Source organism: Cydia splendana, chromosome 24 (assembly GCF_910591565.1).
Source record: "Cydia splendana chromosome 24, ilCydSple1.2, whole genome shotgun sequence".
Classification (NCBI taxonomy): domain Eukaryota; kingdom Metazoa; phylum Arthropoda; class Insecta; order Lepidoptera; family Tortricidae; genus Cydia; species Cydia splendana.
In genome coordinates this window covers 2191058-2215151 of record NC_085983.1, presented here as the reverse complement: position 1 = coordinate 2215151, position 24094 = coordinate 2191058, and the positions used below count along the sequence as shown (strand labels likewise).

The following is a 24094-nucleotide window of genomic DNA, read 5'->3' as shown; positions in this document are numbered from 1 at the left end:
CACGAGACGCGCCGCGAGACGAGCCGCGAGCCGAGAGTCTAAACCGGCTAATAGATTAAAAAAAAATAACTTTGCCAGGTTTGACACTTGACAGTTCATTTTCATTATCTGTGATTATTGTTTGGTCACGCCGGTCACGGACCTCGGGTTTGGTTTTGCGTTTCGCAGTAGTCGGTTGAAATTAGATGAATTCGATGCACTATTTATAAATTTAATCAAGTAAACAGCAAGCAAACAGTGTAATGCATTAAAAACAGCATTAGCATTAAACCTAACTCGGATCTCTTCGAACTACAATGTCTAAGATTGGACCAAATAACCTCTTTATCGTCTTGGACAAGACAGATAGTACGTGCTCTGATGAGTACTTGTTGTGCTGCCGCGCCTGTCTGTCCACCGACGTCAGATTGTACAATATTCATGATTATAAACTTGCTAAAGCTTTCTCTGCCATTGCTGGGACTGCTGTAAGTATTAACTACTAGCGTATAATACCACGTAGTACCAGTGGCGGATTGGGATGGCGCCCTAGGCCCCAGGCCCTGTAGCCGCCCCTTTCCAGCACCCATCATGTTGACTACATCTTGAGTTATTTCTTGCTATCATCTTTGAATTTTTCCACCCGTAATATCTTGCCACCCTAGGCCCAGACCTGCTTGGCCTTAGGGCAAATCCGCCAATTCGTAGCATGTAATATAAAATATAATAACATTAACCATTACCAAATTGCTATTTAAAGTCTATCTATAAGCTCCTTTAATAAAAAAAATCTCATATTATTTATTTGTAAACATAGGTTAAATAAAGATCTTAATATATAATAATTTATGTTTCACTATGTTTTGCCATTTGGTATACAAATATAGAATCGAGAAGTGACGGAGCATGCACTAATTATAATCTGAGATCGGACAAATTTGCGACATTGCTCGCAATAATGTAGACATGACTCCAAAATTGATTAAATAATTAATCATTTAATTAATTTCTTACCTGAGGTTTAATTTTGATTCCTAATCAATAAATAACACAAAGATTTCTTATAATGTAAATTTATTAAAGAAAATAATCAGCATGTTTTTAAAATTTTCTGTAGGTACTCATTTTTTATATCAAAAATATATTTAAATTATTTAAGTGCTATTTATTGACTAGGGAACAAAATTAAATCTCAGGTAAAAAAAATAATTAAATGATTAATTATTTAATCAAATTTGGAGCCATGTCCACATTATTGCGAGCAATGACGCCAATCTGTCCGATCTCTGATTATAATATGATGTCAAACGAAAATAATATGTTAAATGTCAATCAAAAATAAGAGTGTAATTAAAAGTAAACTAAAATAACTTAAACAAAATGTGTCCAGTAAATATTACATTATCAAATTGTTTTTGTAATTGACATATATGTTTTTGTACCAAAAATCCATACAGGAATTTCCTAAATTAAATTATTGTAATAATATGTATTGGCTACTTATTGTATTATTATTTTATTTATCCTGAGTAAGAGTAGAGTGTTATTAGTGCGTTGCACGCGCACTAATTTCGAACCGTCAGTGGAATGTTTAAATTGTTATAAAAGAATAAACAAGTACAATTATGTTTCTTAAATCCAATTTGTTTACTTCGAAATCAAGCAATATTACTATCCGGTATCTGGCCGGATAGTAGGTCACTATCCGGTATCCGGGCAGATATTAAAATATTGGCCGGATAAGCCGGATACCGGATAGTAACCGAATATCTGGTGCATCTCTAATCGTCACCTAGCACCCATAGTACAAGCTTTGCTTAGTTCCTCACTAGAACAATTTGTGTAAAACATTATCCCCAAATATTTATTTTTTTAAATATTTTTATTTATGTTTAATATTCTTTTATGTTTCCGTTATATTAAATAAAATCATATGCATGATATATGATGTAATTTCTTCAAATAGGTAATCAAGGACGAGCTTCTTCAATATTTGTGTTCACACTGCTGCACTCTACTGATGAAGTGTGTCTCGTTCAGGAAGATGTGTCTCCGATCTCCACAACGGCTCATGCCAGCGTTGCTGAGAGGACTGGTAACTTAGAAAATATTTTATAAGTAAGAATAAGAATAAGATAAGAATAGCCTTTATTGACCAAAAAATAAAATTTCAGTACATATTACATTTAAATAAATTCACATTTCGTAAATGAAATTGTATAAGTAATCACTATAAACTTGCTTCCGGTTCAGATTTATATGTTAGGGGTTGTGCACAAATCACGCGAGGTATTTTTGGCTACTTTTTGACCCCCCCACTCCCCCTTGGTGATATTTGGTGAGGTTTTTGGCTAGCCCCCCTCCCCCCACGCAACCTCACGTGTATTTTTTTGAATTTTTTTCATTCGACCTAATTTTAAGATAAATAGTGTTGTATTTAGAAAATATTGTTTATTTTTCTATTTTCGTTAAATACATTCGCTATTTTGAAGTGCAGAGTGAAGATTTATGTTTAACGAAACCGAGAAAAGGTATTTACTCATGTGGTTGGTTTTTTTTTCTTAGTTTCGTTTACTGTAGAAAAATACACGTGAGGTTTCCTTATACCCCCCTCCCCCAACGTGATCTATCGTGAGTTTTTCGTGACCCCCCCCTCCCCCCATTGAACCTCGCGTGATTTGTGCACGACCCCTTACGCAACATATGATTATTATTCACAAAAATCCCATTATTCGTAATCAAGTATTATTAAGTTTAAAAATTACCTGGACGTTTTGAGGATGGCATTGTCCTGTCCCTGCGGTCTCTGAGAAGATTGGCCATGTCAACATCTTCTATAGCACAGGTCATATTATGAACTACTGGCACTAAGTCTTGTTTATCAACATACATACTACGGACATGTGAACTCTCCTATGAGGCTGGCATCGTCACCACGAGTGTACGAAGCCTCTATAAAAATTAAGATAAAAAAATACTGAGTTTTCGGTGCGGGAATGTTTTACACTAGCCAAATAACAGATCAAAACTGTAAAAAACGATACTAATTTAACATTAACATTCTAAAAAAAAAAACCATTTCTAAGCACATTTGGCCCTTACTACCTACGTTTAATTATTTTACAATAAACAAAGTTATAAACACACGAAATCATTCCCGCACTGAAAACCGCGATGTATGTTTATCAACTTGAATGTTGTGCGCACTAGGGATATTATGGAAGAGATCCCTTAAAGCAGCGGTTGACAACCTGCGGCCCGCGGGCCGCATGCGGCTCGTGAACCTGTCACTTGCGGCCCGAGAGCAGCCTTGGCTATTTTGTATGTAATAGTGACAAACGACAATGTTTCATAAAGTCATAAATATTATCAAAGTACGGCCCGCGTCATCTCCTTTAACTAGCGTGGCCCTTGGCTGCTAAAAGGTTGCCGACCGCTGCCTTAAAGGGATAAGTTCGCGTTTGTACTAATGACGAATGTTATTTTTCTGTTTTGTTAAAAGTCTTTGTTTACTACTACTACTATTATCAGTGAAACGAAACACAACACACCCTACTATTAAAAAAGAATAAAAAAAAATTAAACTGTTTATTTTTAAAATAGAATTAACATACAATTAACTTAGAACTAATCTTACATTTTTAAGATTATCAGAACTAAGGGACCTACTATTATTAGTTTCCATTGGTTTGTAATTGTGCTTCTCATTGATTTTTCCAGCTAAACACAGACTACATTCGTAGTATAAATCAGCCTTCTCAACATTGCATCAATTTAACCACAACTAAAGTTGAAACTATCAACTACATCCCTAAAGATATACATGTTATTGAGACTGCATCGGATAATTATATAACAATTATGGAAACTCTAACACAAGACATAAACTTTGACACATCACTAGCAGAAAACATAAAAGATGAACCAAACATAGATATGGTTGACATAAATAATATATTAAACCAAACTGATGATATAGTAGAATTCGACATTGAAGTAGACGAAGAAAGTAATGTAAAAGACGAAAATGGATTAAAAGGTAGGAATAAAAATATTAAAACAGAAAACGGTGGAACAGGAGCCAAATTTAAGATAGAAATAGATAATGAAAATGGTGATGTAATTAATGTTAGTAGAATTAAATCAGTTATGGATGGAGGTATTGTAAATGAAAATGAAGATATAGGTGATGTCGATGTCAGTCTAAAAAATGAATCAAATTTAGTAATTGGAGACCATATTAAGAATATAAATGATGTCAGTAGTATACAGAATGTTAAAACTTCAGTAAAAAAGCGAAAAGGAAACGGTAGTACACAAAACGCTAACAATTTAGTAAAGAAGCGTAAAAGTAATAAAAAGGAGGAGAAAACTGAAAGTAAACTTAGTGAAAAAAATACGGGTGTCAAACCGAAACGCACGAGGAAAAGAATAAGAAACGAAAAGGAAGAAATGAGAAAAAATAAGATTTTCGAAAGTGATTATTCAGTGGAAATAGTTTTTTTGAGCAAGGTAAGAATTTTTATTTACTGAATTGTAATTGATTATATTTAGTCTATGGCGGTCAGCAAAATATAATCAGCGCGTGTCGATAGCTTAGTATAGGTTGCAGCACGCGCTGAGCCAGTTAAGATGATGTCTGTATCGCCGCAGATTAGAGATGTGATGTTAACATAAGACGAAACAGATGCTGAGTTTGAAATATTTTAGGTAAATATACTCGTCTCGCTAACGGAAGCGGCTCCTAAAACTAGTGCGATAAGGACAAGGCGAAAAGTCCCGCGGAAAAATCTCAAAAATCGAGCTTTCGTACTCGACTGTTTCCTCCTCCTGTATATAAGAAAACCTCACGTGTATTAGCGGTAGCTAAAAACCTCACCAAATATCACCAAGGGGGAGGGGGGGGTCAAAAAGTAGCCGAAAACACCTCGCGTGATTTGTGCACAACCCCTATTGTGTTTAGGCAGTGGGGAGACACTCCTGACTTCGGTCGAACTCGGCACCGCTCGGCTCAGCATTGCTCCGAGCAATTATTAGGGTTGGCACCACTTGACTTCCTTTTGCGTGCACGACCACAGATAAGATAATCACTTGATTTTTGACAACCCTAAATAGCCGAAAGGGATAGTGCCATATATTGGAAAGGGATAGCATGATTCTACCCTGAACCGCTGTCAAACATCGGGTTTGTAGGAAGTGTCCTTTCTGTATGGTAGTACTATTATTTCAGTGTTGCCAACTTGGCATAAATGATGCCAGATCTGGCGTATTTTCACTCGTTTTGGCATCAAAATTTTCCATTTAGCATCTGGCATATTTTTTAGCATAATTTAGTCCGAGCCAAGATTGCAGCAACTTGGCAGCAACAATATGCGCCATCGCCTTATGTGGTTCATTATTTCATATTATTTTTTACTTTTCTGGGCGGATGGACGTCGATGTATAATTTTTTTAATGGCAAATAAATTCCGTTTAATTGACCTCTGATTTTTTATAAAGTACGTAGTATTTAAGTACAAAAAAGTGCGTAGTTAGTGGTATTTTTTTAAAAGTACGGTGTTTTTTACTGAATATTTTTAGACACCATATTATTTTAAGTAGGTATCTATTTTCGAGTGACGTTTTAGCATTATTTTTAACATATTTCAATAACCTTTGGCATAATTTTGGCATAATCTGGACATTGGCCTATACTTCGTTTTTTTTAGCATTAGATATAAGGTAAACAATCTTGATGTGTCTTTTTATTGGAAAACACGTTTAAAAAATAAGTCACGGCAAAATCTGTAACAATTATGAATCTAATACGGTCATTTATATTCTTCTGCTTTCATAAGTAATAGTTACTGATTTTTAAAAAGCGTTTTTCAATTAAAAGACATGTCAAGATCGCTTACCTTCTTGCAAGTTCTTTCTAATGCTAAAAAAAACGAACTATAGCATTTTTCAAAGTCAGAGTTGCAACACAGTATTATTTCTTCTGTGGTTTAGGAAGAGCAACTGGCTGAGGTGACGGCGCGCAGGGAGGGCAGGAACTACTTGGAGTCTCATTTCAAGTGCGAGGAGTGTTACAAAGGGTTCGAAATGAGGCCCGCTTATGAGAATCATATGCAGCGGCACAGTCCTGTGAGTCCCCTTATCTTATTTATTTTTGAGCCTTGCCCTTTCTTTTTTAGGGTTCCGTACCCAAAGGGTAAAACGGGACCCTATTACTAAGACTGCTGTCCGTCCGTCCGTCCTTCCGTCCGTCAGTCTGTCACCAGGCTGTATCTCACGAACCGTGATAGATAGACAGTTGAAATTTTCACATATGATGTATTTCTGTTGCCGCTATAACAACAAATACTAAAAACAGAATAAAATAAAGATTTAAGTGGGGCTCCCATACAACAAACGTGATTTTAGACCGAAGTTAAGCAACGTCGGGCGGGGTCAGTACTTGGATGGATGACCGTTTTTTTTTTTTGCCGTTTTTGCACTATGGTGCGGAACCCTTCGTGCGCGAGTCCGACTCACACTTGCCCGGTTTTTGGTACTTGTGGCAATGAAACATTTTTTATTGATTAATTAATTTATTTTATTTTTTAGGGCACTGGTCCGTACTCTTGCGAGATCTGCGCCGTGCGCTTCCAATGCGACAGAAGGAGGAGAGGTCACCAGAATCTGCATCGGTTGAAGCTGCTCTGCACGCTGTGCGACTTTGTCTCAAGAACCAAGTCAGTATCCCCCCTCCCCTTGGTGATTTAAAGCTCCCCCCTTCCCATCACACACACACACACACACACACACACAAGAACACGTGATTATTACGATGCGGAGACGCTAAGCAAGTCTAATGTCGATTCTACTGTATTGCGTAACTATATGTTCAATAATCTATGTCTCAAAAAAACATTGTTTATCACTTAAGGCCCTAACTTTATTTATATAAATATATGTCGGGAATTGTGGGCGTATCATACAATCGGCAGCACATCAGAACCTTCAATCGTGGATGACGAGGGCCTTCAATGAAATACGATGTTTAACTCTTTACTGCACAAGACTCATTACAAATAACAGCACGCGATACGTTTCTTATCTTAAGCAAACCAGTGGATTAGACTATCATCATCATCTTCATCTTCTCCCGTTAGTTCTCATCGTGCTCTCTCGAAGAATAATTGACAGCATAACTTCAATAGTTCTCGACTTCAATTGTTTTGACAGCGCACTCTATGACGTCTTGGCGGAACTGCGTCGAACGCCACTCAGGTGTACGTAACACCCTAGTTTGCTCTATATGTCAAAGGCTGCGCGATAAAACGCCTCTTGAAGGCGATAGGTGGCACATTTCAGCCATTCTCCGACATATACATACCATATGTACTGTGAACGTATAGTGTGAATCAAGCGATCTGAGCTAGTTTACTCAAAGAGTCTCAAGAATACAATACCATTGAGTGGTAAACCACAAATTAGGATAATCCCCTCGTAGTAAATGCAGATTATAACCGCCTTGAAATATTAGTATAGATTAACGACTATTTCTTTAAACAATAGACTACAAAATACACTAACTAAATAATGGCTAACCCAACTTTTTTTGCATTTAACAACCACCGACACCTGTCGTGGCTAAGGTGCATGTGACTTTCCAAAAGATTGAATATGATATTATCTTTTTAGACCATTTTAACCCCATTCAACAAGACATAAGGTTTAGAATTCAATATACATGCAATGTACTTCTAACTTATTTTGTAAGTAAATTGGTTGGCGCCTACGAGAACAAAAGCAGATAATAGGATTGTAATAGAACAATGCCATTGTTAGTACAGGTAAGTGAACAAGCTCAGTTGAAAGAATTTTACGTATAATTAGCTTGGATATGCGCAGGTCCCAGGCGATGCTCCACTACGGTCTTCACGCGGGCCGAGTGTACCAGTGCGAGCACTGCGACAAGAGCTTCGAGTGAGTTAATTTATCATACGATTTTATTAAGACGAACCAGGAGCTGAGTTTTAAATATTTTAGGTAAATATACCCGTCTCGCTAACGGAAGCGGCTGCTAAAACTAGTGCGATGAGGACAAGACGAAAAATCCTGCGTAAAAATTTCTAAAATCGAGGTTTCGTACTCGACTGTTTCCTCCTCCAAAACTTAACCTACCGTTACCAAAGGGTCTAGCCGCAATCCCATAGTGAAACTGCCTCTGGCTGAAATGTATACCTTTCTTAGGCGCGTTTATTTGTCTTATTATAAGATATCGTTTTACCAAATTTCAAGCCTAGAATCCCCTTGGTTTGGCAAAAATTTCTTTTTTTTTTAATGGTTTTTATTTTTTTTTGCTAAACTAGTGGTTCTATTGTTTTTAAATTTGGATGTTATATGCATCTAATAGTAGTTTATTAAAAAAAAATCAAGATTGTAACTTGTTTATAAAGGCTTAAAAATATATTTTTAATTTTTTTAACTTTTTTTTTAATACTTGTGAGATAGCGACAACCTCATTTTTTTGTTATTTAATGCAGAATATACTATTGCATAAAATATATTTTTTGGAAAAATATCCATTTGTGGCAACAAGGTAAAAATGTCTTACTAATGCATACAGGCCGTCCTTCCTACGTACTTTAGGATGGTTCACGTTTGTATGGGAAAAATTCAAACTAGCTAGAAGAAGCGGCACCCCCTTATTTGGTTACACATAATATGCTAATAATGTACACCCAGTTTTGTAACTTTATCTCAACTACAAGGGGGTGCTCAACCACTTTGAAAATTTTCAACGTTGTATGAAATCCAAAAATAAACAAATTATATATTTTTTTAGATTTTTATATAAGTAGTTGTTTTCAAATTATTTGTAAATGTGATTTATAGCGGTCACCGCTCCCTATGGACGTCTACACTCCAGGGGTGTTACATGCGCGTTGCCGACCATTTTGAAACTTATAAACTTCTTTTTTGGAGATCTCCTTAGACTTAAAGGTTCAATATCGCTTGTGAGTTTGGGATCGTAGACTATTCATAGGTACAGCGCGCCTTTGGACTGATTTGAAGGGTCCAAGGTGGCATCAAGGTGCTCCTGTCCAAAGGTGACAGCAGTACTCAATATATGGAATCAGTCTACACCAGAGTAAAGTATCGCCTCCCTTTATTGAGCACACCGAGTTTTTTTGGATACGAGCGCAGCCTACCCAGCAAGGTGGCTACGAAATTATTGGACGTCACTGATGGAGATGTCAACACCGATCAAGGCTCCCAATACTCCCAGACATGGGAAGGGTTGTGCCTTGAAAAATGAGGTTTTCTTAGCGGTAAACGCGCAAAATTGAGTCTTGGTGGGATTGAATTGGACTAAATTGTCCCGAGCCCACACCGAAACTCAGGATAGAATGCTCTCGATACCTGACACAGGTTTTTCACGACATTCTAGTATCACAGACCGAGTGATGTTGGCACGGCAACGGCATGTGTTATACAGGGTGGTCCAAACCTTGACGTTCAAAATTTTTTTTTACATTGCTCACGCTGTGGGCTATTAGATTAGGTATGTATGTTAGCCGACTTTTCGTAGTTTTCGAGTTATGATTTTTATTACTTTTAACTTTTGTTAAGAAATTCCGGGGTGAAACAATTAATTTATTAAAAAAAACTATTGAACTTTTTGAAATGTTTCTTTTTGTAACATATTCCTTGACAAACGGCGCAATTGCTAAAAAAAATCAGCATCCTCACTTGGCTGAGTTGGGGAAAAAAGACAATGTTTTACGTTCAAGCATGTCAAGCTTAGATGTTGCCCTTACTCCTTACCTAAATAAATAAAAAATACAAGCGATTTCAAGGACTTTTGGTTATTTTAGAAACTGCTAGACCCTAAGTTTTTTAAAAGGTCAAAATAGTGATACTTAATAGTCATAATTTGTCAGAGACGCCGGTCAAAGGAACTGAGGTGGAAAGCTTCCAAATTAGTAATTCGTTAAAAAAAATCCTCTGTTGTTATTTCTACTATTATTTTATGGGGCCACTTCCCCATCGCTATTTCTTGTTATCAGTGCAAATACCATGAACAATTATTAGAAGGCATAATAAAAGCAAAGCAAAGCTTTTCACCCCGGAATTTCTTAACAAAAGTTAAAATTCTCGAAAACTACGAGAAATTACTAAGTAAGCGGATTATGAATCACCTTGTAGATAATAACATCCTTAATAAACACCAATACGCGTACCAAGCGGGACGGTCGACGGTGAGCGCGGCGCGCGACTTGAAGGCGCGGGTGCTCGCCCATCTCGACGGCGGGCGGCATGTCGCTTTTGCGACTTGTCGCGCGCCTTCGAGATGGTTGATCACCAGCTCCTTCTACAAAAAATGTGGTGCTATGGGGTGGGGGGTCACTTTCACAAATTAATTGCGTCGTTTTTAAAAAACCGAGTGCAGCGCACCCACGTCCTAAACTGCAAGTCCAGTCTGGATCCCACAGGCGAGTGTGCCGTGCCCCAGGGATCCACGATTGGTAATTACCTATTCCTGTTGCTTGTTAATGACATCACGGCTGCTAGCTCCGATGCTGAATACGTAACTTACGCAGATGACACTTGCATCATAGTCAGCGATAGTAGTATTGAAAATCTTACGCTAAAACTGACTCATGTTATGACCCAGATATCAAGGTGGTTCCGTGCCAACGGTATGTTGTTAATTAAATGTGGACAAGACCAACTTGATACATTTCCAACTTAGAAAGTCCCAAACAGAGTTAAAAATAAGTATTGACAACACCCCAATACCCCAAGTTGACCAAATTAAATACTTAGGCTTTATTATTGATGCTGGTCTGACGTGGTCAGCCCACATAGACATTATGTGCGACAAGTTATCTTCGGCAGCCTTCGCACTATCGAGACTGGCCCCGACACTTTCAGACGAAAATATGAAAAAAGCATATTACGGCTATTTTCACTCGATATTGATTTATGGTGTCGATCTGTGGGGGACAGCGGCTGATCGCGAGCGAGTGTTCAAGCTCCAAAAGAGAGCAATACGAATAATCGCGGGGAAACCTTACGACCACTCAGCACTGGCCTTATTCATTAAATATAAAATCCTAACTTTACCTAGTGTCTACATTTTAGATGCATGTAAGTATGTTAGAAGTAATCTCAGCTCGTATAAAACCCGTGAGCAGCAGTCAGGTAGAAGCACGCGCGGGGGAAGTCTGCTTTTGGTCCCGCCCCATACTACCGCTAAAGCCAGGAAATCCGTCGGTGTGTTAGGAGTCAAATTATACAACGCGTTACCTGCCGACATCAGAGATGCCCCTAGTGACATCACATTTGCTAATAAAATCAAAAAAATATTATTAGAAATGGTCTGTTACACCATCGATGAATTTTTCGATAAAGTGTCATCGATCCACACACAAAATGTAAATATGTAAATTGTAAAGTCCATGTTTGCAGTAGGTATTTTAGTGTGAAATTTATTATTGGCATTTTTTGTCGCTGTGAAATATTGTTAATATAAAACTATTATTTATTGAATTTTTCTGATGTCTACATTGTATGTACTAGACGTGTGCGCCGCGCCGGCGCGCCGCCGCCGCCGGGCTTTTTTGCCACGCCGCCGCCGCCGATAAATGATCGGCGTGAAATCGGCGTGACCTTGAGTGTTGTTAATTAGCTATTCCAAGTTGGTATTTGGATTACAATATGTTTCTTTTTGTACTGTGTATGTTACAGTTGTCAAATATACATCAATAATTATTAATTAAATGAAACAGAATAGCCAGTTGCACAAACTATTTGACACACCAATTAAAGAGACAGAGTAATCCTAAGTATTCACCGTCAAGAAAGATGAGGCAGAGATAATATGCAAAGAAGGATTGTTTCCATATACGAAGGCAGAATGGTCCGTCATGAAAACACTTACAATTAACTAGGCAACGAAAACACAGGGCTCATGTAGTGTAGTCCAGCAAAAATCTGAGAACATTCATGTCCGAAAACTCTAGATACCCTGAGTTTCCTAAAAAAATCGTGTGCCAATAATGTCCAGAAATAGAAAAAGAGAGAACGAGCGACAACTCTGTAGATTCACTGTCAATCTGGCGATTAGCGCAAATGCTTGCCCCGCAGAAATGTGCAGGCTGGAAATGGTTTTGAAATGACAACAAGAAGTACATCGAAATTGCGGCTCTTCTGAAGAAAAGAGAACATGAAAGTTTTAGAGAGGTCTTAAGATCAACCATTCCAAGACCAAAGTGATGGTAGACATGGCAAACATACTGCCAGTTACCGACGCACTCAGCGATTATGAAAAAGCGAGCTAGTTTGTATAAGTATCTTGGTTTAATAAACAATGCCGGTGGTTGCATCGCCGAGATACGCCGCAGAGCTGGCATGGCTAACCTCGACAAGATCTGGAAGAACAGGTATTCGTGAAACTAAAGTGCGCTTGATACGAGCTCTTGTCTATTCAATATTCCATTATGGTTGCCGAATCATGGAGCCTCAAAAAGTGTGAAGTGGCAAAGGTTGGCGCTAGAAGCTACAGCTAGAAGAACAAATTCCTCTATTCTAAGAGTAGCTCAATATCGACACAGCTCTTCACAACATGTTATGGGAGAGCCTTTAGATTCATTAGACATATTATCCAACGCATGATGTGGAGAAACACATGAATTTAGACCGAATGAATGGCAAACGTGCTCGAGTTGGAGCATGTGTGAGATGGTCGAACGCTATGAAGAGGTCGGCTTGCGGCAGTCTGCACCGTGCAGTCCACACGGCTTATGGCCGCACGAAATAGAGACTAATTACATGTGGTCGCGATCCTCAGCAATAAGAAAACGAGAAAGAAGATACGTCTTAGTGAGCCTGGTGCTAGTACGACAAAAAACCATTAAAAGGAAGCCATAGCAGTGTGTCACTATGTCATGTGTCACTACGCCAAATTTCAAGGATATTTAGAGTGTGTTAAAGTACGACGTTTTTAAATAATACGATAAACCATGGAAATCATGAGAAAAGGGAGGGTTGCCGATCGGATCGAATGTTTACCCCTTAATGCAAGCTATTAGACCTATCCTATATTGATTTACAAACTCTATTTTACTCACAGCCTATTCAAAACTATACGTAGTAACGTATAGTTCTCTGACCAGCAACCTGGATTGATCAAATTTTGAAGAAAACAACAATTTAATGATTTTTCTTAAGAAACCTGAAAGTCAAAGTCACGCCGATTTCACGCCGAAAATACGCCGCCGCCGCCGATTTTTTGGCAAACGCCGCCGCCGATCATTTTTTAATCGGCGCACACGTCTAGTATGTACTTTGATTTTTAATTTATAATTAATGAATTATGATTGACATATGTATTTTTGACGTGTAATTAATTATCTTTATCAATAAAAATATGAATATGAATATGAATATGAATGAATGGGCTAACATACTCGTACATGGGGTATATTTTGATAACCCACGACGAGGATTCCGAAAAAAATTATGGGCGTCAAGGTTTGGACCAGCCTGTATAGAGGGTGGCTAAAAAATAAGTAACTGCATTTCCGTTGCCAGGGAGGTTTTGGGATTATACTGAGCAACTTTTACTATGAGTCCAACCCCTAAGTCGCGAAAAAAAATTTGGCTGTTTCCAACGTTTGGCTGGTTTATTTTCTATGGGAGGGTAAACTTTTTCTTTCGCGATTTCGGGGTTGGTCCCGTAGTAAAAGTTGCTCAGTATAATCCCAAAATCTCCCTTGCAACGGGAATGTAGTTATTTTTTAGCCATCCCTGTATAGTACTGTCGTCCGGTCCGCATATCGATGAATGTGGTCGATAGACAACATGACACAGATATGCAGCAGCAGCAGCTATTGGAGCAGCCGGCCTAACCAAGTTTACAATCGCTATCGCTTCGACAACGAAAAGCATTATGTCTCTTTATCACTCTTCCTTATTAGTTTATTAGTGTGACAGTGACAGTTGCGTTTCGATCACTACAGAGCGTAAGCGATTGGCATCTTGGCTACGCGGCCAGGTTCCGTCTACTACGGCTCATATGCGCCTGCCGGACAAAGGGCTAGCGATCTATTTGCATAGGTAGTCTCTTGGACAGTCCATAAGATGGTAACTTCGACAGGAGACCCCTAACGGCAAAGACGCGCTAACACGGGACACAACTCTGAAGCACTCGGCCCGCTCGCCTTACAAAACGAAAGCATAGCAACTCCTGCTGAATAATACGCTTGATAGAAGTTTCTGGCATAGAGTATTCGCACTGCGGGATGGTGGGCAGTAGGGCGCTACCGTCGTCTTTCAAGGTCGAGTTCGAGGCAAAAAGAGTACCTAAAAGATCGGCTTTCTCTTTTGCGCTGTGGGCCAGAATACCATCCGCATTTCACACTTCACAGTGGTGGTAAATACGACTGACAAAAGTTTCCCTGTTGCCTTTTGGCAAGGCGGAGAGGTAGTCTTTTGCCCATTTTGGCGCCCCCCCTTGGACGGCGCCCGGGGCACGTGCCCCCCCCCCCCCCCCAGTTACGCTACTGCTACTATTAGATGCATATAACATCCAAATTTCAAAACAATAGAACCACTAGTTTAGCTACAAAAAATAAAAACGATTAAAAAAAAAAATTTTGCCAAACCAAGGGGATTCTAGGCTTGAAATTTGGTAAAACGATATTTGTTTTATAATAAGACAAATAAACGCGCCTAAGAAAGGTATACATTTCAGCCAGAGGCAGTTTCACTATGGGATTGCGGCTAGACCCTTTGGAAATCTAAATGATTATTAAATTATCTGTGTCGGACCGTTTTGATTTTTTGGCTAATTGATATCAGTTTTGAATACTACGCCTCTCATTGCGGCATAGTCAAGTAGGTCATTTGGCCATTATTGAAGGGCTCTAGAGCCTTAAAAAACAAAAATATCAAAAGAAGCAAAACGTCCGACACAGATGTCCGAGACACAGATGTTGACAATATTGATCTGTGTTGTAAAAATCATTGCTCTAGCATCAAAACCCACGGAGGAAACAGTCTAGTACGTTCCTATGGAGAAATGACCACTCCTGTTGGCTCTTAAGATCCCCACAATGGGTACAATCAGGCGTGGCTCACTGTCACTCCGCGATTTCGTCGCTTTGCAACAGGTAGCTAAAAGTACATCCGTTCCACACCAATTTTGGTGGCTAGCCATAAGCCGCGCGTGGCGCTGTCGCCACCTAGCGGCCATATCTGTCCTGTCGCGTTTTGTTAGACAGTGAGTTCTTCTGTACCTAGTACTATTATTTATTCTGTGATACAATTTAGAGATGCAACGGATAGTTGAGGCCTGACGATCGGCCGAATATTCGGTATCCAGCCGCCGAATACTCGGCCGGCGGAACTATGCCTACATTTCGGTTTCTCAGGTGCGCATTGTGCAGGTTTTGACTTGTTTCGTAGTGAGCGTTAGCGCGGACTCATTTCTAGGTTCGAAATGAGTGCGCGTGCAAGTTAGTGGAATATTTAAACTGTTTTAAAATAATAAGCGAGTACGATTATGACCGTGACTGTATCTTATTCCAATTTCGTTTACACCGAAATCTAGCAATGTTACTATCCGGTATCCGGCCGGATAGTAGGCCTCTATCCGGTATCCGGCCGGATGTAAAAAAATGGCCGGATGTTCCGGATACCGTGTAACCGAATATCCAGTGCATCTCTTATTTGTATTACAAGACAAGCTTTTAGAGCTTCGAGCAATACCGGGAAATGTCGAAGCACACACCCAACTAGGCAACATGCGAACGCTAACATACTCGTACATGGGGTATATTTTGATAACCCACGACGAGGATTCCGAAAAAAATTATGGGCGTCAAGGTTTGGACCAGCCTGTATAGAGGGTGGCTAAAAAATAAGTAACTGCATTTCCGTTGCCAGGGAGGTTTTGGGATTATACTGAGCAACTTTTACTATGAGTCCAACCCCTAAGTCGCGAAAAAAAATTTGGCTGTTTCCAACGTTTGGCTGGTTTATTTTCTATGGGAGGGTAAACTTTTTCTTTCGCGATTTCGGGGTTGGTCCCGTAGTAAAAGTTGCTCAGTATAATCCCAAAATCTCCCTTGCAACGGGAATGTAGTTATTTTTTAGCCATCCCTGTATAGTACTGTCGTCCGGTCCGCATATCGATGAATGTGGTCGATAGACAACATGACACAGATATGCAGCAGCAGCAGCTATTGGAGCAGCCGGCCTAACCAAGTTTACAATCGCTATCGCTTCGACAACGAAAAGCATTATGTCTCTTTATCACTCTTCCTTATTAGTTTATTAGTGTGACAGTGACAGTTGCGTTTCGATCACTACAGAGCGTAAGCGATTGGCATCTTGGCTACGCGGCCAGGTTCCGTCTACTACGGCTCATATGCGCCTGCCGGACAAAGGGCTAGCGATCTATTTGCATAGGTAGTCTCTTGGACAGTCCATAAGATGGTAACTTCGACAGGAGACCCCTAACGGCAAAGACGCGCTAACACGGGACACAACTCTGAAGCACTCGGCCCGCTCGCCTTACAAAACGAAAGCATAGCAACTCCTGCTGAATAATACGCTTGATAGAAGTTTCTGGCATAGAGTATTCGCACTGCGGGATGGTGGGCAGTAGGGCGCTACCGTCGTCTTTCAAGGTCGAGTTCGAGGCAAAAAGAGTACCTAAAAGATCGGCTTTCTCTTTTGCGCTGTGGGCCAGAATACCATCCGCATTTCACACTTCACAGTGGTGGTAAATACGACTGACAAAAGTTTCCCTGTTGCCTTTTGGCAAGGCGGAGAGGTAGTCTTTTGCCCATTTTGGCGCCCCCCCTTGGACGGCGCCCGGGGCCCGGGCCCCCCCCCCCCCCCCCCCCCCAGTTACGCTACTGCTACTATTAGATGCATATAACATCCAAATTTCAAAACAATAGAACCACTAGTTTAGCTACAAAAAATAAAAACGATTAAAAAAAAAAATTTTGCCAAACCAAGGGGATTCTAGGCTTGAAATTTGGTAAAACGATATTTGTTTTATAATAAGACAAATAAACGCGCCTAAGAAAGGTATACATTTCAGCCAGAGGCAGTTTCACTATGGGATTGCGGCTAGACCCTTTGGAAATCTAAATGATTATTAAATTATCTGTGTCGGACCGTTTTGATTTTTTGGCTAATTGATATCAGTTTTGAATACTACGCCTCTCATTGCGGCATAGTCAAGTAGGTCATTTGGCCATTATTGAAGGGCTCTAGAGCCTTAAAAAACAAAAATATCAAAAGAAGCAAAACGTCCGACACAGATGTCCGAGACACAGATGTTGACAATATTGATCTGTGTTGTAAAAATCATTGCTCTAGCATCAAAACCCACGGAGGAAACAGTCTAGTACGTTCCTATGGAGAAATGACCACTCCTGTTGGCTCTTAAGATCCCCACAATGGGTACAATCAGGCGTGGCTCACTGTCACTCCGCGATTTCGTCGCTTTGCAACAGGTAGCTAAAAGTACATCCGTTCCACACCAATTTTGGTGGCTAGCCATAAGCCGCGCGTGGCGCTGTCGCCACCTAGCGGCCATATCTGTCCTGTCGCGTTTTGTTAGACAGTGAGTTCTTCTGTACCTAGTACTATTATTTATTCTGTGATACAATTTAGAGATGCAACGGATAGTTGAGGCCTGACGATCGGCCGAATATTCGGTATCCAGCCGCCGAATACTCGGCCGGCGGAACTATGCCTACATTTCGGTTTCTCAGGTGCGCATTGTGCAGGTTTTGACTTGTTTCGTAGTGAGCGTTAGCGCGGACTCATTTCTAGGTTCGAAATGAGTGCGCGTGCAAGTTAGTGGAATATTTAAACTGTTTTAAAATAATAAGCGAGTACGATTATGACCGTGACTGTATCTTATTCCAATTTCGTTTACACCGAAATCTAGCAATGTTACTATCCGGTATCCGGCCGGATAGTAGGCCTCTATCCGGTATCCGGCCGGATGTAAAAAAATGGCCGGATGTTCCGGATACCGTGTAACCGAATATCCAGTGCATCTCTTATTTGTATTACAAGACAAGCTTTTAGAGCTTCGAGCAATACCGGGAAATGTCGAAGCACACACCCAACTAGGCAACATGCGAACGCTAAACAGCTACGTAAAGCACTTTTTGAGTTGTATTAAAAAACAAATATTTAAGTGGGTTTTTTTTTTGTTAGAAAGAGTACGTCATACTTTTCTCACGTGCGCACCAACCACCTCGCGACTAACGTGGCGTGCGACGAGTGTGGCGAGGTGTTTGTCAGTAGCAACGGGCTCAAACAACACAAGACGAAAACACATGCCAAGGTAAAATACGAGTACAACTACAAACCAACTGACGACCAGCCGGGCTAGCACATGATTGGCGCGACAGTATCTCGCGGCGAGATAGACTGCCCGTCCCTCTTTTGTTAACATAGTTAGAAAAAGACCGGTAGTCTATCTTGCCGCGATACTGTCGCATCAATCATGTGCTTGGCCTACTGACAGAATAATTAATAGTACTACCGTACAGATTCAGGGACGAATCATGCTGTCCGAATCAGGGTCGAATTAGGGTGCGAAACTCCTCCCTTCGGGCAAACTCGGCTCCGTTCGGCTCAGCATTGCTCCGAGCAATTATTAGGGTTGGCACAACTTGACGTCCCTTTGCGTGCACGACCACAGATAAGATAATGGCTTGAATTTTGACAACCCTAAATAGCCGAAAGCGGTAGTGCCATATATTACAGATTGGACCCTGAACCGCTGTCAAACTTCGGTTTTGCTGGAAGTTTCTGTAGTACTATTACTTATTCTGTGACGAAGGTTGATATTAGGCTGTAGACGCGCGCGCAGACGTTTTTTGGCGGTCAAAGATAAATGAAAATGAAAAATTATTTATTCACTAACAAGCAATGTTTAACAAAATACAGAAAAAAAGAGAATAAATAAGTTTTTGACAAAAATTTCATTTTTGGTACAAGCTTTTATCGCCGACTGTTTTTTTTTCCACAGGCACCTAATACTCATCGAGACAATTCTAAAAACCCCAAACACAATTAGGTTTCGTTGTTTTATCACAAGAGTTCCTATGGCCACCTCCGGTCTCCATTATTAGATCAGCTCGATGATACCATAATATTGCATTGTCACCCGACTTACGTATGTATGCAAAATTTCAGCTCAATCGGAAATCGGGAAGTGGATCAAATTTAACTTCCAAGATTTGATTACACACAGACAGACAGACAGACAACGGTCAGGTGAAACTAAATAAAAGCTTGTAAAAAGAGTTAATAATATTCGCGTTAGTCACTTTTTTTTTTCCAGAAAATCAAGTGCGAAACATGCTCAGCGATGTTTGTGAGCTTAGCCGCTCTGGACAGACATACGGACACGGCCGGCGAGCATACGGGCCTGTGGCCGTGCGAGCAGTGCGGCGAGAACTGTGCGAGCGAGGAGGCGCTACACGAGCATGTGGGGAGGACACATCCGACAGTGTCGATTCAATGTGATGAGGTCAGTGCAAGATAAGGGTTCGTCCACATATTACGGCTAAGGCCCACCCGCGGTTGTAATGCCTCAGATGATTATGATGACATATTACGTCAAAGCAACGGGGAGGGGGGGAAGGGTCATTGCCAAGTGAGACAGTACGTTTTAAATATCCAAAAAAGTGGAGAGTGGGGAGGGGGCGAGGGTCTAAAAAATCGTAATTTTGTGTGACGTAATTAATGGATGACTCCTAAAGAAAATATCTTATTTATTAAGCTTAGAATAAATTTTAAAAGTGGACTAAATTATTGTCTTGGGTGTGACTTGAACTCACGGCCTCTGGATCGATACTCCAGCGCTCTGCCATCTGAGCCACCAAGACCTCATCCCTAGCCAGCAAATCTTTCCACCATATCTTATTTATTATCATTTGCATACATATAAACTTGTTTCCATACTTTACAATGGGGGGTCAAAATTACCAATCAATCAATCATCATCATCATATCAGCCAGAGGACGTCCACTGCTGGACATAGGCCTCCCCCAAAGAGTGCCACAATGACCGGTCTTGCGCCACCCGCATCCAGCGGACTCCCGCGACCTTTACCAGGTCGTCAGTCCACCTTGTGGGGGTCTACCCACGCTGCGCCTTCCGGTACGTGGTCGCCACTCGAGAATCTTTCTGCCCCAATGGCCATCGGTTCTACGAGCAATTTGGCCCGCCCACTGCCACTCGGTTACTTTTTACCATGGTCTAATAAAACATGGTCTTCCATTCCCAGAGTGACACGCGATTACGTCACAATAACATTGCCACTTTATTTCAACATAACATGTTACATGGGTACATTATACCTATGGTTAATAAGTTAAAATATTTCTTTATAATTTTATAATTTTCATTTATATGTATTTTAGCTTAAATTTTACAATAACACGTCATTTTTAATTACTCGTTAGCAATGTCTTCCGATTCACGAAAGAAATTTCAGACTTTCGGGTAATTCTGTTTATACTACTGGCAACACAGGATAGCGCTGGGGACATTTGACAATTCGGATCTAGATAACTTCATGCCCTGACCGTCATCCTTGTCGAACGCGTGTTAATTGTTATTTCCTTCTCGCTCAGTGTCAGCAGTCGCAGTGTTTTCCAAACTTTTCACGTCGTAAGCTTGGTAATTAATGTGTAACTGTGAATTAGTTTGTCTGTGAACGTTTGTCTTGTATAGATAAATAAAGTTTAATTTAATACATTAGATTTGTTTTATTTTACTATGTTTCTACATGAATAACTTAAAATTAATGCCGTTAAAATAATTTTCACCGTTGGTTAAAATTCTCCCACATTTCAAAGTTTGAGAACCTGTAAACAGCATGATGACGTAGGCGCGTGTCAGTTAGGTCATACGCGAATCTCGGAATGGAGTACCAGGCGGAGTATATTATTATACCATGCTTTTTACCAATACCAGTTACCAATTATACCAATACCACAGAATAAATAATAGTACTACCGTACAGAAAGGAAACTTCCTACAAAACCGAAGTTTGACAGCGGTTCAGGGTCGTATCATGCTATCCCTTTCTAATATATGGCAGTACCCCTTTCGGCTATTAAGGGTTGTCAAAATTCAAGTGACTATCTTATCTGTGGTCGTGCTCGCAATAGGAAATCAAGTGGTGCCAACCCTAATAATTGCTCGGAGCAATGCTGAGTCGAGCGGAGCCGAGTTTGGCCGAAGTCAGGAGTTTCGCACCCCTGCCAATACTATAATAAAATTATCAATATTATACTTATATTAAGCATAAGCATATTGTTTGTGAACAGTGCTCGATATCGTTCCCGACGGCTGAAGCTTACACGACTCACGTGTCGCGCTCGCATCTCCAGCAGAAGAGGAAGGACACGCGACAGGGAAAGTATTATAAGCAGAAGGCCTCAGAGAAGATAAAGAAGATAAAGGCTATGTGCGAGTTGTGTGGACACAAAGTGACGGTAATAAATAGTTAAATACATACTAATATTAATTATTTTATTTTATTTTATTTTCCTAGCCTATTAGAGTGTCCAACTGCTGGGCAAAGGCCTCTCCCCTTAATTTCCACGACTCCCGATTTGGTGCTTCCTCCGGCCAGTTGTTCAGGAAGCTGTCCAGGTCATCTCGCCATCTCCGTTTGGGCCTACCGCGGCCACGTCCCTCTACCGGCATCCACTTGGTGGCTAAGCTAGCCCACCTCTCCGGATGCATGCGGTAGACGTGACCGGCCCAGTCCCATTTGAGCCTAGCGGTTTTCTCGCCTACGTCAGCAATGCGGGTTTTGAAGCGCAGCGTGGTGTTTCTTATGCGATCAGTTAGTTTAACACCTAGAATACTGCGCTCCATGGCGCGTTGGCAAACCTTCAGTTTGGACTTCTGAATCTCTGTGAGTGACCAAGTTTGAGCGCCGTAGGTTAGAACAGGCAGAATACACATGTCAACGAGTTTGCGCTTCAGTGACATAGGAAGGTCGCCCTTCATCAGCTCCTTCATGGACAAGTAGCTCTTCCAGGCATTTTGAACACGGCGCTCAACTTCCTTGTCTTGCCTGTTACTGAAAGAGACTAGCTAGCCCAAGTAGATGTACTCGTCAACATAGTGTATGATCTGCCCGTCCACCTCGACACTGTTACGTTCCTTGCTATTGGTCATCAACTCATCACTTGAGTCTTTGCGCGATTCATTTGAAGTCCAACCTGAAGGCTTGCGTTGCTCAAATCTTGGAGTGTTTATATACATACATATAAGATAAGTGTTTATATACATACATAATTAATATTATGTATGTATATAAACACTTTATTGTACATAAGACAGGTTAAGATACAATTAAAAGAAAGCATACAATCTACAAAGGCGAACTTATCCCTATAAGGGATCTCGTCCAGTCAACCTTTGAGCAATTGAGAGTAGACATGGGATTCTTCAAGAAGCGGGTATTTAGGGTTCTCAAGGGTCGGCAACGCTTAAGTGGCTCCTGTGATGTTGCTTATGTCCATGGGCGACGATGACCGCTTCCCATCAGGCGGCTCGTCTGCTCGTTTGCTAACTATTACATAAAAAAAAGACAAATGAAAATGACAGACAAACGAAGACATGTACAGAAAAGTAAAAACCTTTAGCCTACATTCTAATATAAATACACGTATATAATACATATTAATATAAATACATACATAGAAATAAATATATACATAAACATAACTAAATAAAAATACTTATTAATTTTATATAAGTATATTATAAATTCGAAAGTGTGTCTGTCTGTCTGATACCTCTTCATGCTTAAACCGCTGAACCGATTTAGTTGAAATTTGGTATAGAGATAGTTTGAGTTCCGGGGAAGGACATCAGATAGTTTTTAGAAGAGAGTGCAAAGGGGGGTGGAATTGAAAGAGTTAGTGGGGTCGATCAACTATTTCTTGTTGTTTATTCTGTCATTTCTGTCCCATCAGCCAGGAGACAATAAGTAGTTGCATTGTTAACACATGACATATTTGTGACGTCCCACGGGTAAAGGTTATGGCGGTTTACGCTATTATTAACGCCGCTCCAATATTATTGCGGCGCTATACGACGTAAGCGCCAACCGCCATAAGGTACCTTTTGCCGTGGAACGTCACATATTACTGTCTGTTAGTAATAAAATAAAAATATTACAAATACATTCATATTAAAATCATGGTTGACAGGTAGAGAATGCCCTTTGGCATTAAGTCCGCGCGTACATACATTGTTGTATAGGTATATATTTTGTGCAATAAAGTTTAAATAAACAAATGTTCACTGATTTAATAGGTTTGTGTTCAGGAGAGGATGATGAAAGTAAACACAAACCACCTGACCACCTGCACGATAACTTTTTTTATTATTATGAATGGGCTTACTCATAGCCACAGACTAGCCGAGGCGTAGACGTGGCTTACGATGGAGCGAGCTCGCCCAGAAGGTGCCTGTTTACTCTTGATTTAAAGGTTGCCGGGTTATTAGAACACGAAAATACACGGTGTAACATGAGAAAACCGAATAATTTTAACCACGCATTTCTGAGGTCAAAAGAAGGAAAAAATGTAATACATATGAGTTAAGGTCATTTCGCCAAAAAAAAATATTTTTGTTTTGTTTTTTCAATTTTTTGAATGTATTTGTACATAAAAAATAAATGTTATTGGTAAACTTGTCAATCAAAATTGATTTTTACATTTTTTTATTCGTTAAACCTACTTTTTGTAAAGTGTTACTTGTCACTTTTTGACATCTATCAATAAGGATATTTAGACTACGTCCCATAGCAGCAACATCACCATCAAAAAGGCCTTTTACACTAAGTAACAATAAAAACTTGTTTCTTTTTTTTTTAATTAATATTATCTCTGAAACTAGGCGAATTTCAAAAAAGTTTATAGGACATTTTTGTCTCTAAATATGATCAGGAATACGCTTTTAAAATTATTCGGTTTCCTCATGTTACACCGGGTATAGAAGGAATTCCATTCTTTGGCAGTGCGCATAAGGAAAGAATAAGCAAAGCAAACTGCACCTAGCACC

General features: G+C 40.0%; 1 protein-coding gene across 1 annotated transcript in view; it reads left to right on the top strand.

The window, feature by feature from the left end:
* Window positions 1–138: 138 nt before the first annotated feature.
* LOC134802333 (zinc finger protein 82-like) overlaps window positions 139–24094 on the top strand; it is a 28706-nt gene continuing 4750 nt past the window's right edge. The window contains exons 1-9 of the mRNA XM_063774941.1: window positions 139–467; window positions 1946–2074; window positions 3700–4491; window positions 5971–6105; window positions 6568–6695; window positions 7858–7932; window positions 18205–18334; window positions 19340–19528; window positions 21337–21504. Of these exons, the coding sequence (XP_063631011.1) occupies window positions 297–467; window positions 1946–2074; window positions 3700–4491; window positions 5971–6105; window positions 6568–6695; window positions 7858–7932; window positions 18205–18334; window positions 19340–19528; window positions 21337–21504 (1917 nt within the window). The 5' untranslated portion in view covers window positions 139–296. The remainder of the gene's footprint in view (window positions 468–1945; window positions 2075–3699; window positions 4492–5970; window positions 6106–6567; window positions 6696–7857; window positions 7933–18204; window positions 18335–19339; window positions 19529–21336; window positions 21505–24094) is intronic.